Source organism: Anolis sagrei, chromosome 4 (assembly GCF_037176765.1).
Source record: "Anolis sagrei isolate rAnoSag1 chromosome 4, rAnoSag1.mat, whole genome shotgun sequence".
In the NCBI taxonomy this organism is placed as follows: Eukaryota; Metazoa; Chordata; class Lepidosauria; order Squamata; family Dactyloidae; genus Anolis; species Anolis sagrei.
In genome coordinates this window covers 242,793,571-242,810,609 of record NC_090024.1, presented here as the reverse complement: position 1 = coordinate 242,810,609, position 17,039 = coordinate 242,793,571, and the positions used below count along the sequence as shown (strand labels likewise).

At 43.3% G+C, this 17,039-nt stretch overlaps 1 protein-coding gene across 1 annotated transcript in view; it reads right to left on the bottom strand.

Moving 5' to 3' along the window:
* Positions 1–17,039, bottom strand: part of HCK (HCK proto-oncogene, Src family tyrosine kinase) — a 52,208-nt gene that overhangs the window by 14,468 nt on the left and 20,701 nt on the right. Inside the window, exons 3-9 of the mRNA XM_060771831.2 lie at positions 14,625–14,667; positions 12,867–12,966; positions 9,904–10,002; positions 6,831–6,934; positions 4,004–4,156; positions 2,233–2,385; positions 630–812 (exon numbers count right to left, since the gene is read on the bottom strand). Of these exons, the coding sequence (XP_060627814.2) occupies positions 630–812; positions 2,233–2,385; positions 4,004–4,156; positions 6,831–6,934; positions 9,904–10,002; positions 12,867–12,966; positions 14,625–14,667 (835 nt within the window). The remainder of the gene's footprint in view (positions 1–629; positions 813–2,232; positions 2,386–4,003; positions 4,157–6,830; positions 6,935–9,903; positions 10,003–12,866; positions 12,967–14,624; positions 14,668–17,039) is intronic.

Sequence of the window (17,039 nt, the reverse complement as noted above, 5' to 3'; positions counted from 1 at the left end):
GGCTTCCGGTAAAAATGGAACTGTAGAGGAGAGTCTACTGAACAAGCCAGTACCTGTCACATACCAGTACTGCTATCTGTTGAGGAGTTACAAAGGTGGAGGCATTACTTTTCATTCAACCATCATACTTTTGGACTATCCAGAATTCCGAAATCCAAAATAATCCAAAATTGTCCAACTGAGACAATGACACCTTTTGCTTTCTGGTGGTTCAATGTACTCAAACTTTTGTTTTAGTAACAAAAACTATTTTAAAATATTGCGTATAAAATTGCCTTCCTTCTGGCTATTTGTATAAGGAGTATACAAAACATACATGAATGATCTGTTTAGATGAGTCCCACTGTTATGAGATTGCATTATATGTATGTAAATATACCATAATCTGAAATAATCCAAAACACTTCTGGTCCCAAACATTTAGGATAAGGGAGAGTCAATTTGTACTACTTTCCAAATCCTCAGCAGAATCTAGGAATTCTCATCCAAAATGCATCTTTTCCAAGCTCTGTAGCCATATCCCAAAAGCTTCCTTTTGAACTATTTGTTTATAGGCCATGGGACCTGAAGTGGCTTTCAAGCTAAAAATATCCACTCCAAATCAACTACCCCCAGTCCTGGGTCTTTACCTTTCTCCATGAATTCTGTGATGATGTAAATAGGCTCTTCCTTGGTCACGACAGCATTCAGCTTGACCAGTTTGTCATGCTGCAGGGTCTTCATGATGTTGGCCTCTTCCAGGAAGGCTTCCACGGACATGCTACCCGGCTTCATGGTCTTCACGGCGACTTTTGTGTGCTTGTTGTAGGTGGCTGGAGGAGAGAAAGGGATGCTACAAAATGGCAGAATCACACAGGATCCCTATGGAATACACTTATAGGATCACAATACACCCATCCTCCCAAATTTGTGGTTTTTAAATTTGGTGGATTTGGTTATTCACAGCCTAGGAATATATAGATCCACCAGTGTGAATCTTTGGTCAAAGATACAGAATGGGGGACAATGCCCGGCTCAAGAGCAGTACGTGTGAAAAAGATCTTGGAGTCCTCGTGGACAAGAAGTTAAACATGAGCCAACAATGTGATGTGGCGGCAAAAAAAGCCAATGGGATTTTGGCCTGCATCAATAGGAGCATAGTGTCTAGATCTAGGGAAGTAATGCTACCCCTCTATTCCGCCTTGGTTAGACCACATCTGGAATATTGTGTCCAATTCTGGGCACCACAATTCAAGAGGGATATTGACAAGCTGGAATGTGTCCAGAGGAGGGCGACTAAAATGATCAAGGATCTGGAGAACAAGCCCTATGAGGAGCGGCTTAAGGAGCTGGGCATGTTTAGCCTGAAGAAGAGAAGGAGGAGAGGAGATATGATAGCCATGTATAAATATGTGAGAGGAAGCCACAGGGAGGAGGGAGCAAGCTTGTTTTCTGCTTCCCTGGAGACTAGGACGCAGAACAATGGCTTCAAACTACAAGAAAGGAGATTCCATCTGAACATTAGGAAGAACTTCCTGACTGTGAGAGCCATTCAGCAGTGGAACTCTCTGCCCCGGAGTGTGGTGGAGGCTCCTTCTTTGGAAGCTTTTAAACAGGGGCTGGATGGCTATCTGCCAGGGGTGATTTGAATACAATATTCCTGCTTCTTGGCAGAATGGGGTTGGACTGGATGGCCTATGAGGTCTCTTCCAACTCTAGGATTCTATGATTCTAGATAAAGTCAAGAACCCCAAATCCACAACGCCACTGCAAGCATAAACCCATAAACAAGACACCAGGAACTTTTCCAAGGTAAACCTTTCCAGGAAACACAGGCATGAACTTGAACAGGAAACTTGAAGATACTGGAAACTTCAGAGCTGTGACAGCCATCCTTTGGCAACGTTGTCTCCTCTGAGATTGTAAGGCCAACATCACTTAATTTAAGGTAGTAGCCATGAGGTCATGCCGAATGCACCTGGGCTTCAAGGCCTTCTCACATTCTCTCAGACAACTGAATTAGACCTTCACTCCTTTCATTCTCAAACCTAATCTGTCCTCATGAGAAAACTCCCCATCGGCCATAGGCTGATTCCCAAGAGAACTTGTTTCACTATCTCTGGTTGCTGGGTAGGCTGTTAGGAATTGTGGGAGTTGAAGTCCAAAACACCTGGAGGGCTCAAGTTGGCCCATGCCTGGGGTACTGTATTTCTTGTAGTACAAGGCCAACAACCAGTTATGTCTGCTTCTTACCCATCCAGACTTCCCCAAACTGTCCAGCTCCCAGTTTCTTCTCCAGCTTCAGGGATTCCCGGGGGATTTCCCAGGCATCTTTCTCCCAAGGTTTCTCAGGCTTTGGCGCAACACACGGGTTGGTCAGCACTTGGCAAAGCCCATCGCTTTGGCCTGAAAGAGATCGAGGAGGAATAGAAGTGATATATACCTAAAAAGGTTGACTAGATACAGGTCTCTCATTTGCCTCTACCGGATGCTGATGGCTTTCAGTCCTGAGAGTCAGCAGCATGTCTAGTCTTTGCATACTTTCTAGCTTTAATAATAATAATAATAATAATAATAATAATAATAATAATTAAAAAAACTTTATTTATACCCTGCCACCATCTCCCCGAAGGGACTCGGGGCCGCTTACATGAGGTCAAGCCAGTCAAATACAAATACAACAATACATCAACAAACAAACAAGCAAAGAGCTTTGTCCATTATTATTTATTTATTTAAAACATTGATATCCCCCCCTTCTCACCCCGAAGGGGACTCAGGGCAGAGCACAGCATACATACGGCAAACATTCAATGCCGGGACACAAATTCTTATATACATACATAAACATTAAAAACATTTATCAAAATATTAAAACTGTCCTAGTCATCCACATCAAGTCTAATTGGCCTGGTAATCTTTCCTATTGCTGCTTTCTTGCCCTGTCCTGAAAGCTTGGTGTGAAGGAGCCCGTATATTACTGCTATTAATTGTAAAGGCTTGGCCACTAATTTGCAATGATCTTAATAACCTTGATGGTTCTTAGGGGAGAATCCGTTTGGACAGGTAAATAGGGCCAGAGCCGTTTAGGGATTTATAGGTCAACACCAGCACTTTGAATTGTGTTCGGAAGCTGATTGGCAGCCAGTGGAGCTGGCGCAACAGAGGAGTAGTATGCTCCCTGTACCCAGCATCCGTTAGTAATCTTGCTGCCGCTCGTTGTACTAGTTGTAACTTCCGGGCAGTCTTCAGAGGCAACCCCACGTAGAGAGCATTGCAGTAGTCTATATGAGATGTAACCAGAGCATGTACCACCGTGGCCAAGTAAGACTTCCCAAGGTACGGGTGCAGCTGGCGCACAAGTTTTAATTGTGCAAAAGCTCCCCTGACCACCGCTGAGACCTGGGGTTCCAGGCTCAGCTTTATAGGCCAAAGCCAGCACTTTGAATTGTGCCTGGTAGCAAACTGGCAGCCAGTGGAGTTGGCATAAAATGGGAATTGTATGCTCCCTGTATGCCACCCCAGTTATTAACCTGGCTGCCTCTTGCTGGACTATTTGAAGCTTCCGAACAGTCTTCAAAGGCAACCCCACATAAAGTGCATTGCAGTAGTCTATCCTAGATGTAACGAGAGCATGGGCCACCATGGCCAAGTCTGACTTCCCAAGGTACGGGCACAGCTGGCACACAAGTTTTAGTTGTGCGAAAGCTTCCCTGGCCACCGCTACAACCTGGGATTCCAGGCTCAGTGATGAGTCCAGGAAGACCCCCAAGCTGCAAACCTGTGCCTTCAAGGGGTGTGTGACCCCATCCAGCACAGGTTATGATCCTATACCCTTTTTGGCCTTGCGACTGACCAGGAGGACCTCTGTCTTGTCTGGATTCAACTTCAATTTGCTTGCCCTCATCCAGACCGTCACAGCAGCCAGCCTCCTTAGCATCCATACCATCTATCAGAGGTTGAAAATTATGAGTCCTAATTCTAAACATGAAAGGAACACCCCAAATTAACATGGTGTTCTTACCTTTATAATGGGCAACTAATTCCTGGAGGCTGCTGAAGGTGTTCCGAGGGGAGATGTAGAAGCCCCCGCTGTCCAGCGTCCGGATCTTGTAATGCTTCACGATGTCCACCCTGCTGCTGTTGTCAAAATCTCTTACAGATAAGGAGTAACTCCCTGTGAAAAGAGGGAAAGGACAATGTTTTCTCCAGTCTCTCAGACCATGGAATTTTTTTCCATAAGGATCTACAGTACGACACCCATATGTATAGGGGGCATTTTCCTGGAAGTGTAAAACCATAATAATAGCAATTAATAGCTTCTGGAGGAAGCCTAATATGGAATTGCCTGAAGGGCCTAGGAAATTCCTAGGGAGAATACTTCTCTAGTATTTCTAGGTCTTCCAGTGTGACTCCATACTCAAGTTTCTGGTTTTTAATTGGCTTTACAAACCCGCACAGATATATTGTTTGAAATCATGTTCGACTGTTTTAACAAGTTTTAACATTTTGTTTTAATGTGTTGTCAAAGGCTTTCATGACCAGGATCACTGGGTTGCTGTGAGCTCTACTGGAACATGGCCATATAGCCCGAAAAACTAACAGCAACCCAGTTTGTTGTTAAATTGTTTCATATGATTTTGGCCTTTTCAAATCACTTAAGTGTTTACACTGCTTTAAATGAGCCTTTTAAAATGGTGCACTGAGATCCTGGAAAATACAAATATTTTGATATATGAGAACATTAGGAAGAACTTCCAGACAGTGAGAGCCGTTCAGCAGTGGAACTCTCTGCCCCGGAGTGTGGTGGAGGCTCCTTCTTTGGAAGCTTTTAAGCAGAGGCTGGATGGCCATTTGTCAGGGGTGATTTGAATGCAATATTCCTGCTTCTTGGCAGAATGGGGTTGGACTGGATGGCCCAAGAGGTCTCTTCCAACTCTTTGATTCTATGATTCTATGAAAGTAAAAGTAAAGGTTTCCCCTGACATTAAGTCTAGTCATGTCAAACTGTGAGGGGTGGTGCTCATCTCCATTTCTAAGGCAAAGAGCCAGCATTGTCCACAGACACCTCCAAGGTCATATGGTCAGCAAGACTGCATGGAGCGCCGTTACCTTCCCGCAGAAGTGGTACCTAGTGATCTACTCATTTTTGCATGTTTTTGAACTGCTATTTTGGCAGAGGCTGGGGATAACAGCAGGAGCTCACCCTGGTCCCTAAATTCAAACCGCCAACCTTTCAGTCAGCGAGTTCAGCAGCTCAGTGCTTTAACCCGCCGCACCACTCAGGGGCCCAATATATTTTGTGTGTGTGTGTGTGTGTATGAATGTCTATGTATGTGTATGTGTGTGTATATATATATACTGTATATACTCGAGTATAAGCCTAGTTTTTCAGCCCCTTTTTTTAGGCTGAAAAAGCTCCCCTCAGCTTATACTCGAGTCAAGGTTATTTATTATTTTATTCTGTTATTAGTATTATTTTTATGTCATGCATTATTTTATTACATTTACAGTATTTTACTCTATTATTACGATTATTATTATTACATTTATTATACTTTATTATTACTGCATTTATTACTTTAATCTATTATTACATTTATTATTTTACTCCATTATTACTGTTATTATTGCATTTCCATTATTTTACTTTATTATTATTATTACATTTATTATTTTACTCTCTTTATTATTGTTGGAAGGATATGTAAATACATTTATTTACATTGAAGGTTAGAATAATGATTTAATCAGAGTTGGGCAGTCTTATCTCAAATTACAATTTTGTGTAAATATTCAACACCATTTCACCTCCTGATGCCTCAATTAATGTAATTTTATTGTTATCTGTTTTTATTTTGAAATTTACAGGTAGCGGCTTCATTTCTCACCCTCGACTTATACTCGAGTAATATGTTTTCCCAGTTTTCTGTAGTAAAATTAGGTGCCTCAGCTTATATTCAGGTTGGCTTATACTCGAGTATATACGGATATATATATATCATACAACCCCCCTGTTGCGCCAACTCCACTGGCTACCGATCTGCTACCGGGTTGAATTCAAAGTGCTGGTGTTGGCCTTTAAAGCCCTAAACGGTTCCGGCCCAAGCTACCTATCTGACCGCATCTCTGCCTATGAACCCACCAGGACTTTGAGATCTTCCGGGGAGACCCTGTTCTCGATCCCGCCTGCTTCTCAAGCTCGGCTGGCGGGGACGAGAGATAGGGCCTTCTCGGTGGTGGCTCCTCGGCTGTGGAACGCCCTTCCTACGGACATTAGACTAGCACCATCTCTAATGGTATTCCGCAAAAAGGTGAAGACCTGGATGTTTGTGCAGGCGTTTGAGTAATTTAGTGCAATCTGGTAATGGAACATAGGAATGGAACAACGGACGACGAACCTGGGCTACGCTTGGATGATGAGAAGTTTTTTGTAATAATTGTGCATTGTAATTGCTTATTGGTAATTTATGGATAATGTGTTAAGTCAATTGTTATATGTTGTATGGAACCACTGCTGTTTCTACTGTTTTTACTGTTTGTGAACCGCCGTGAGTCGCCTTCGGGCTTGAGATACAGCCGTATAGAAGCAAAGTAATATATATATATATATATATATATATATATATATATATATATATATATATCTTCCCTCCCAGTTTTATGATGGGGTCCTCTTAACTTCCCTTCGGAAGCACATATACTAAAATTGGAACATATCCCCTTAACTCTTCCCTTTCAGATTGTGTCTATCCTCAAACTAAAGAGCATCCCTTTATCCCAATTGTTTATAGTAACCGTGTAACCTGGACCTGCTGCCCGTGAATTTGAGAGGTGAAAGCAATTTTTACCTTTGGTGGTCTCACTATCTCGGATCATGAAGGAGCCAATGACATTTCCAGGGGCCAGCAGCTGCCGCTCTGCATCCTTCCGACTGACGCCTTTGAAAAACCACCTGAGAAGCCGCATCCAAAGAACAACACATCGAGCAAGATGTATTTCTGATCACCTCATGCACAGGATTTCCCCTCTCATAGGATGCATTACACCAGGCATGGGCAAACTTGGGACCTCGCGGTGTTTTGGACTTCAACTCCCACAATTCCTAACAGCTGCTAGGCTGTTAAGAATTGTGGGAGTTGAAGTCCAAAACACTTGGAGGACTCAAGTTTGCCCATGCCTGATCGACACTGTTGAATTGGATATTTCTGATGTGCACAAGTCTCTAAAAATCTTTAAGCCCCCCAGCACAAATCTATGGACTGAATAATAATAATAATAATAATAATAATAATAATAATAATAATTTGCAACAGTTAGGTGATGGATTGAATTAGCTCAATGTTTCAGGAAAATGGCAGAAAATTAAACCATTTTCCTTTGAACTGGATTATATGGCTGTGTAGACTCACAGAATCACAGAACCCTAGAGTTGGAAGAGACCTCATGGGCCATCCAGTCCAACCTCCTGTCAAGGAGCAGGAAAATCGCATTCAAAGCAGATAATGTCGATTATCTTTTTTGATAATCTGGATTATAGGGCAGTGTAGAAAAGGGGCTGAGTGAGCAGTAGAAATAGGGCTCAATTAGTGTGAGTCACCAAGACATTTTCCCTTCTTGTCTACTTATCCTGAACTCTCTGTGATATAGTATATGGATATTTTCCACCTCTCTTCTTTCAGCTCTTTCTTAGAATCAAGATAGATTAGATTATCTTCCTTGGGTAACTTCCCTATCTACCTGTAATTAATAAATAAAAATTAAAAGCCATATTGGGCTCACTACACACTACATCAAGGACTCAGCCCACTTCATAGAAAAAATCAGCAATCTCAAGCTAAATAAAAATGACAAACTGATCAGCTTCGATGTGGTATCTCTATTTACCATGGTCCCGGTAGCAGACACCATGGCACTCATCAACCAGAGGTTCCCAGAAGACATCACGGCTCTGTTTCACCATTGCCTTACCACCAGTTACTTTCAGTGGGACAATGAATTCTACGAACAGAAAGATGGAGTAGCTATGGGGAGCCCTCTCAGCCCGGTCATAGCTAACTTCTACATGGAACACTTTGAAGAACAAGCCCTGGAAACAGCAACCAAAAAGCCCACGATATGGTTCAGATATGTGGACGACACCTTCACCATTTGGAGCCATGGAGAAGAAGAACTCAACAGGTTCCTGGACCATCTTAACAGCATCCACCCAAACATCCAGTTCACCATGGAAAAAGAAAATGAAGGAAGACTGCCTTTTCTAGATGTCCTAGTCATCCGCAAACCAGATCAACAATTGGGTCACACCGTCTACAGAAAACCCACGCACACAGATAGATATCTACATAAAAACTCCAACCATCACCCAAGTCAAAAAAGAAGCACCATTAAAGCCTTGGCAGACCGCGCAAAAAGAATCTGCGAACCCCACCTCCTTCAAGATGAACTGAACCACCTCAACTGGGCACTCCAGGCCAATGGATACTCCACCTCAGACATCAGAAGAGCTGAAAGACCAAGAACAAGCCACGAGAGTAAAGATGAAGATCCACCCAGAGGAAAAGTGTTCCTGCCATACATCGAGGGAACCACTGATCGCATAGGGAAGCTGATGAGGAAACACAACATACAAACAATCTACAAACCCACCAAGAAAATCCAACAAATGCTACGTTCAGCAAAGGACAAGAGGGATCCTCTCACCTCTGCAGGAGTCTACCGTATACCATGCAGCTGTGGACAAGTCTACATAGGGACCACCAAACGCAGCGCCCAGACACGCATCAAGGAACATGAAAGGCACTGCAGACTACTTCAACCAGAGAAGTCAGCCATAGCAGAGCACCTGATGAACCAGCCTGGACACAGCATATTATTTGAGAACACAGAAATGCTGGACCACACCAACAACCACCATGTCAGACTACACAGAGAAGCCATTGAAATCCACAAGCATGTGGACAATTTCAACAGAAAGGAAGAGACCATGAAAATGAACAAAATCTGGCTACCAGTATTAAAAAACTCTAAAATTATAACAGCTAAACAACAGAGAGGAAAAAACCAGGCACAGATTAACATCTCCCAGCAACAGATTTTCCCAGACTCAGGCAGGCCTTCAAATGCTAATGAAGGTGATCAGCTAAACATTAACACCTAACTGCAGCAGGGAAGAGCTCCTTGCCCCACCCCAGCCATTCCACAGATATATAAACCCCTTTTTTCCTACTTCCAACAGACCTTCTCAACCTCTGAGGATGCTTGCCATAGATGCAGGCGAAACGTCAGGAGAAATGCCTCTAGAACATGGCTCCATAGCCCGAAAAAAACCCACAAGAACCTAGTGATTCCAGCCATGAAAGCCTTCGACAATACATTAAATAAAAATTGTTTCTCCAAGGCATTGACGCTTTTGCTCCTTAATCAGTATTTCTAACCAGTGCATGCACTCTCTTCTCAGGACTGGAGATAAAAGAATGATCCCAGTGCAGCTGAGTGTTACTGGATTACAGCTATCTATAGGATTGAAACAGGTAGCCATGTATAAATATGTGAGAGGAAGCCACAGGGAGGAGGGAGCAAGCTTGTTTTCTGCTTTCCTGGAGACTAGGACGCAATGGAACAATGGCTTCAAACTACAAGAAAGGAGATTCCATCTAAACATTAGGAAGAACTTCCTGACTATGAGAGCCGTTCAGCAGTGGAACTCTCTGCCCCGGAGTGTGGAGGAGGCTCCTTCTTTGGAAGCTTTTAAACAGAGGCTGGATGGCCATCTGTTGGGGGTGCTTTGAATGCAATATTCCTGCTTCTTGGCAGAATGGGGTTGGACTGGATGGCCCATAAGGTCTCTTCCAACTCCATGATTCTATAATTCTAGGTAGGCATCCCAATTTTCCTATTGCCCAGTTGCATGTCCAGACTCACTCTTCTGTCTCCAGTGAGTCGACCCTGGCGACGTAGTTGCTTGGGATGAAGCCTACTTTGCCAGTTGAGAGTGACTTGGCTTTCCACCACTCGCCTGACCTGCACAGAGAGAGAAAGAGAAAGCATATGGGAACATTAGCAACTCTACTTTCAGATGGGTTAGAACAAGCACAGGCAAACTTGGGCCTTCCCTCCAGGTGTTTTGGACTTCAACTCCCACAATTCCTACTTACTTAGGCGATCTCTTGTTGTTTGAGTAAGATTGTCCCCCAAAGTCGGTGTACTGGTGGTCGGTACGTAGGTGACTGTGGAGCCCTATTCTTGATAATCTGGATTATATATGTTCTCCTGCAGTGAGGGCATCGGTTTTCAGGTGGAAGGTGGTCCCGGTTTGAGTTGGCTTGTTGCGCCTTCCTCTTGGCACGTTTCTCTCTTTCACCCTCCATTTGTGCCTCTTTGAATTCTACAGCACTGCTGGTCACAGCTGACCTCCAGCTGGAGCGCTCAAGGGTCAGGGCTTCCCAATTCTCAGTGTCTATGCCGGAGTTTTTAAGGTTGGCTTTGAGCCCATCTTTCAATCTCTTTTCCTGCCCAGCAACATTCTTTTTTCCATTCTTGAGTTTGGAGTAGAGCAACTGCTTTGGGAGACGGTGGTTGGACATCCGGACAACATGGCCAGTCCAGCGGAGTTGATGGCGGAGGACCCTCACTTCAGTGCTGGTGGTCTTTGCTCCTTCCAGCACGCTGACATTTGTCCGCTTGTCTTCCCAAGAGATTTGCAGGATTTTTCAGAGGCAGCGCTGATGGAATCTTTCCAGGAGTTGCATGCAACGTCTGTAGACTATCCAAGTCTCGCAGGCATGGCCGGTCCAGCGAAGTTGGTGGTGGAGGAGCATCTCTTCAATATTTCTACCCGCCTTCGGGCTCATATGAGCAGGGTAGAAATAATGTAAATGTATGTATGTATTTATTTATTTATTTCATGCATTTCTACCCCACCCTTGTCCCCCCGAAGGGGGACTCAGGGCGACGTCACACAAGCATCATATGATGCTATCAGCATGTAAACAATCAAGATTACATTTAAAACATTAAAAATCATTAAAAACACATTATACAATTCATTAAGCAAAATTAAACATGCCAATTATTTAAGTCAGGGTAATTCCAATGTCGCCGATATCCTAAGTTTCTTTATAATTGCCACTGTCCACTAAACGAATGCCTGGTCCCGAAGCCAAGTCTTCAATTGTCTTCTAAAGGACAGGAGGGAGGTGGCCAACCTGATGTCCTTAGGGAGAGAGTTCCACAGATGGAGGGCCACTGCTGAGAAGGCCCTTTCTCTCATGCCACCAACCGCATTTGCGAAAGTGGTGGGATTGAGAGCAGGGCCTCCTCTGACAATTTTAAGCTCCGTGATGGTTTGTAACAGGAGATACGCTCGGACAGATAATCTGGAAGAAGCAAAAACTGGTGGTTGCTTCTTCCAGCACGGTGACATTTGTCCACCTGTCTTCCCAAAAGATTTGCAGGATTTTCTGGAGGCAGCGCTGATGGAATCATTCCAGGATTTGAGTGTAACATCTGTAGACAGTCCACGTTTCGCAGGCATATAGCAGGGTTGGGAGGACAATAGCTTTATAAACAAGCACCTTCTTGGTATCCCTACAGATGTCCCAGTCCTCAAACACTCTCTGCTTCATTCGGAAAAATGCTGCACTTACAGAGCTCAGGCGGTGTTGTATTTCAGTGTCAATGTTGACTTTTGTGGAGAGGTGACTGCCAAGGGAGTGGAAATTGTCAACATTTTCTAATGTTACACCATTAAGCTGTATTTCTGGCCTTGGAGAGGGATTGGCTGGTGAATTGTGAGAGTTGAAGTCCAAAACACCTGGAGGGAGGGACAAAGTTTGCCTATGACTGGGTTAGACACAACGGGACTTATAAAAAGGAGGGTAAAAATAAAGTAAATAAGTAAATAATAAAAGGATTCTGACTCAGAAGCCCGGAGTTGAAATCACAGAAGCTCAGAGGGTAACCTTGAGCAAGTCACACGCCCAGAGGAAGACAACAGAAAAGCTCCTCTGAATAAATCATGCCAAGGAAACCATAAAGAGGTTCCATAATATAGACCAGTGTTTCTCAACCTTCCTAATGCCGTGACCCCTTAATACAGTTCCTCATGTTGTGGCGACCCCCAGCCATAAAATTATTTTCGTTGATACTTCATAACTGTAATTTTGCTACTGTTATTAATCATGTAAATATCAGATATCCAGGATGTATTTTCGTTCACTGGACCAAATTCAGCATAAATACCCGATATGCCCAAATTGGAATACTGGTGGGGTTTGGGGGGGTGGGGGTGATTTTGTCATTTGGGAGTTGTAGTTGCTGGGATTTATAGTTCACCTACAATCAAAGAGCATTCTGAATTCCACCAATGATGGAATTGAACCAAACTTGGCACACAGTTCTCCCATGACCAACAGAAAATACTGAAAGGGTTTGGTGGGCATGACCTTAAGTTTGGGAGTTGTAGTTCACCTACATCCAGAGAGCACTGTGGACCCAAACAATGATGGATCGAGACCAAACTTGGCACCAACACTCAATATGCCCAAATGTGAACACTGGTGGAGTTTGGAGAAAATGCATTTTGACATTTGGGAGTTGTAGCTGCTGGGATTTATAGTTCACCAACAATCAAAGAGCATTCTGAACCCCACCAATGATAGAATTGAGCCTAACTTCCCACACAGAACCCCCATGATCAACAGAAAATACTGTATTTTCTGATGGTCTTTGGCGACCCCTCTGACACCCCCTTGCGACCCCCACAGGGGTCCCGACCCCCAGGTTGAGAAACACTGATATAGACACATAATAATTAGATTCTCAGATTTATGGGGACTCTGCTTCCCATAACAAACTCTCCCCTTCTTCCAGGAACTGGCACGTACTCCTCTAGGACTTTGAGGTGGTCTCCCTTCCGAAAGCTCAGGTCTTCGTTGTGGATGGCATCATAGTCGTAAAGAGCCAGGACAACAAAGTCTTCCGATCCTGTGAGAGTGAGGAAGGGCATGAACTCACAAAATCAACACTCAAGCTGCACACAAGGGCTATCCTAAGGGCTAAATCTTCAAGTCTGAACGTCTGATATTTCAGGGCAAGCCTATGTACTTGAGGAGGTCAAGGAGAAGTCTCTTTACCTTCACTAGAGGCTTCACTACATAATTTGCCTTCCATTTCCCAAGCTATTTCAGCAGGCCTTCCATTTTTGTGGGGTTAGGGGTGAGGGACCCATGCCAACGTGAAAAAAATGCAAATATTATCATGTTTTTTAGAGACTTCTCTAGATATGTCCAAGTCTTATTTATTTATTTATTTATTTATTTGGACCATTTCTACCCCGCCCTTCTCACCACTGAGGGGGGACTCAGGGCAGCTAACACAGGCAACAATTCAGTGCCAACAGTATCAATAACAACAATATAAACCAACAATATAAAATCCTATTACATAACAATTAAACAGTGATATTAATTAAAATTACATAATCACATAGAACAAATCACATAATCACAAGTCATATAGCCGTTTCCAATTTTCAAACAATCCTATTGTCCGAGTTCAGTGCCTAAAGTGATGTTGTGCCCACTAGCCAAAGGCCTGGCTCCAAAACCATGTCTTTAGTTTTTTCCTAAAAGGAGGGAGGACGCCGATCTAATCTCGCTGGGGAGCAAATTCCATAAGTGGGGGGTCACCACTGAGAAGGCCCTGTCCCTCGTCCCCACCAGACGCGTTTGAGATGCTGGTGGGACCGAGAGCAGGACCTCCCCAGTAGATCTTAAATTATGAGGTGGAACGTAGAGAGAGATACGTTTGGATAAGTAAGCTGGGCCGGAGCCGTATAGGGTATGTCTTAGGTATGTCCAACAATAGTATTGGGACAAACTTCCTACACAGAACCCCCATGACCAACAGAAAATACTGTTGTTTTCTATGGTCTTTGGCAACTCCTTGCAACCCCCCTCCAGGGGTCTTGACCCCAAGGTTGAGAAACACTGTCCTAGTGGAATTTCCTTATTGTTTGGAAACCTATTTCTGATTTTGGAATGAATAATTATGATTATTCTGACCACTTCTATGCAACTGTTACACCCCACCCATCAGCATTATGACATGCAGTTGCGAATTTAATCCACAGTGAAGCCCAACACATACTATGTCAATGGAATGGAAAATTTACTCCCTCTGGACTTTTCAGCAGACAACCAAGGGGTTGGACATTATCTTCTGCAGTAGGACTTGTACCTTCGAACTAAAACCCAGTGTAGGTCCACCAATTCCATGTCCATGACAGCCTCCATCTCCCTAGCCGAGCACAGGTTCCCTTGTTGCATATGCCATTTAACTCTCCAAATCGATATCTGGCAAAATCAGTTCTTGTCGAAGGCTTTCATGACCAAAATAACTGGGTTGCTGTAAGTTTTTCGGGCTGTATGTCCATGTTCTAGAAGCATTCTAGAACCTCTTAGGATGCTTGCCATAGATGCAGGCGAAATGTCAGGAGAGAATGTTTCTCGAACATGGCCATAGAGTCCAAAAAAACCTACAACAACCCAAAATTAGTTCTTTCTTGGGAAACTCCAGTCTTTACAATGTGTTAAGAAGGATCTGATTTAGATCTGCCTTTGACCAAATCAGGCAATACATACCATCATTTCCCTGAAGGTTCCCTGAGCAGGATGATTGGCAAACCTGGGATGCAACAGAAAAGATAAGTTCTTAAGCTGATCACAGTTTAAACTCAGTAGAGTATTTATTTATTTTTAAAATGTTGGAATGTGCTTTGCAGCTTTCCCCAACCTGGTGCCCCTCAGATCTATTCAACGACAACTCTGATGGCCATATTGGATAGGGGACGATGGGAGTTGTATTCTGACAGATTTGGAAAGTGCTAATCTATCATTCTTCGTTCACACTGCAGTGAGGAGACTGAGGTGATAAACCTCAGTATATGTACGACGACAACACCAACAACAAATAAATGATATTTAATTAATCTATCAGTATACCAGAGGAAGCAATGAAACATGGGAAAGAGAATACATGTTTTCCCATTGATTTCTAGGCTGAGTGGGGTGCATTTATGCCACATTTTTGCCCCCCTTCCGCCACCATTTCAGAGCCAAGAGAGGTTTATTTCTACACCATAAGATGGCCAGGAAGTGACTTAAAATATGTACGTCCCCTCTTTGGATGGGCAACTACTAACAAATCCAAGGTATTTTGTGCTTCGTACTTGGGACGATCCTTTATTGGAAGGTGATTAGCTGGCCCTGATTGTGTTGTTGGGCTTGGCCTCATGTAAGCCACCCTGAGTCCCCTTGGGGAGATGGTGGCGGGGTATAAATAAATTATTATTATTATTATTATTATTATTATTATTATTATAAGCTGTATTTCAGAGGAAGGAACTGGCCAAACCATCTTGCACTAGTCCTTTCCTGAGGAAAACCTATGAAATTCATGGAGTCTTCATAAGTCAGTAGATGACTTGGAGGCACATAAACATACAAAGCCAATGTACATATTCATTGGTGGTCTCCCATCCAAGCACTAACCAGAGTAATCTCAGCTTAGCTTCCAAGGTCAACTAGGATTTAAGAGTATTTAGGCTTGGCGTAAAATTGAACTGAGTTGTTTTGTGGTGTTCATGTTCACCCACTTACAAAGTATGGATAGCCAATGTGCAATTATGGTGATCAATGCGCCAAGGGCAATTCACACTGGCCACCCAATGCATATTTGAGTGTTCCCTGATGCTTATCTGGACACAGGTTGGAAGAACAGGAGTGCAACAGAAGAGACCTCTGCGCAACAGAAATACCCAACGCTTATCAAAGAAGCCAGATGCACATTGAAGTGCTCTGGTCAGTGTCCAGATGCACAGGTTTTCTTTGAATTTCTTGACCAAAGCCACATAATCATATGTTTTTCAATCAAAGAGAGTATTGTAGAATCCCAACACTGACATTTGTTTCCTTGGTGTCTGCTGAGGTTTGGTTCCAGGACCCTCTAGATACCCATTTCAATTGATGCTTAGTATCATGACATACATTGTGTCCCTTATATAAAAACAAAGATAAGATTTGCTCCTTTTTTTGCAATATTTTGGAATAGTTTCATAATTGGACAGTTAAATCTGTGGATGTGGACTCTCTGGATCTGGAGGACTGGGTGTAACTTGTAATGTGTCCCTTCCAAGATCAATAATAATAATAATAATCATTGATATTGCAATGTGTCCCTTCCAAGATCAATAATAATAATAATAGTCGATGTTACAATCCCAAGAAACAACAGGATTGAACAGAAACAACTGGAAAAGCTGACAGGATACAAGGACATAAAGATCAAACTCTGGCACAAGCCAGTCAAGGTGGTCCAAGTGGTGATTGGCACACTGGGTGCAGGCCTAAAGACCTTGGCCTGCACTTAAACACAATTGGTGTTGACAAAATCCCTGCCTGTCAGCTGCGAAAGGCCACCCTACTGGGATCTGCAAGCATTATTCGCCGATACATCACACAGTCCTAGACACTTGGGAAGTGTCCAACGTGTGATCCAATTCAACAGCCACCAGAGTGTCTGCTGTGGACTCATCTTGTTGTGTTTATAATAATAATAATAATAATAATAATAATAATAATAATAATAATAATCAATGTTGCAATGTGTCCCTTCCAAGATCAATAATAATAATAATAGTCCATGTTACAATCCCAGGCAACAACAGGATTGAAGAGAACAGGATGGAAAAGCTGACACGATGCAAGGATTTAAAGATCAAACTCTGGCACAAGTGAGTCAAGGTGGTCCCAGTGGTGATCGGCACACTGGGTGAAGTGCCTAAAGACCTTGGCCTGCACTTAAACACAATCAGCGCTGACAAAATCCCCACCTGTCAGCTGCAAAAGACCACTCTACTGAGATCTGCAAGCATTATTCGCCGATACATCACACAGTCGTAGACACTTGGGAAGAGTCTGACATGTGATCCAATACAACAACCAGAAGAGTGATCTTGTTTCCTGTGTACTCATCTTGTTGTGTTTCAAATAATTATG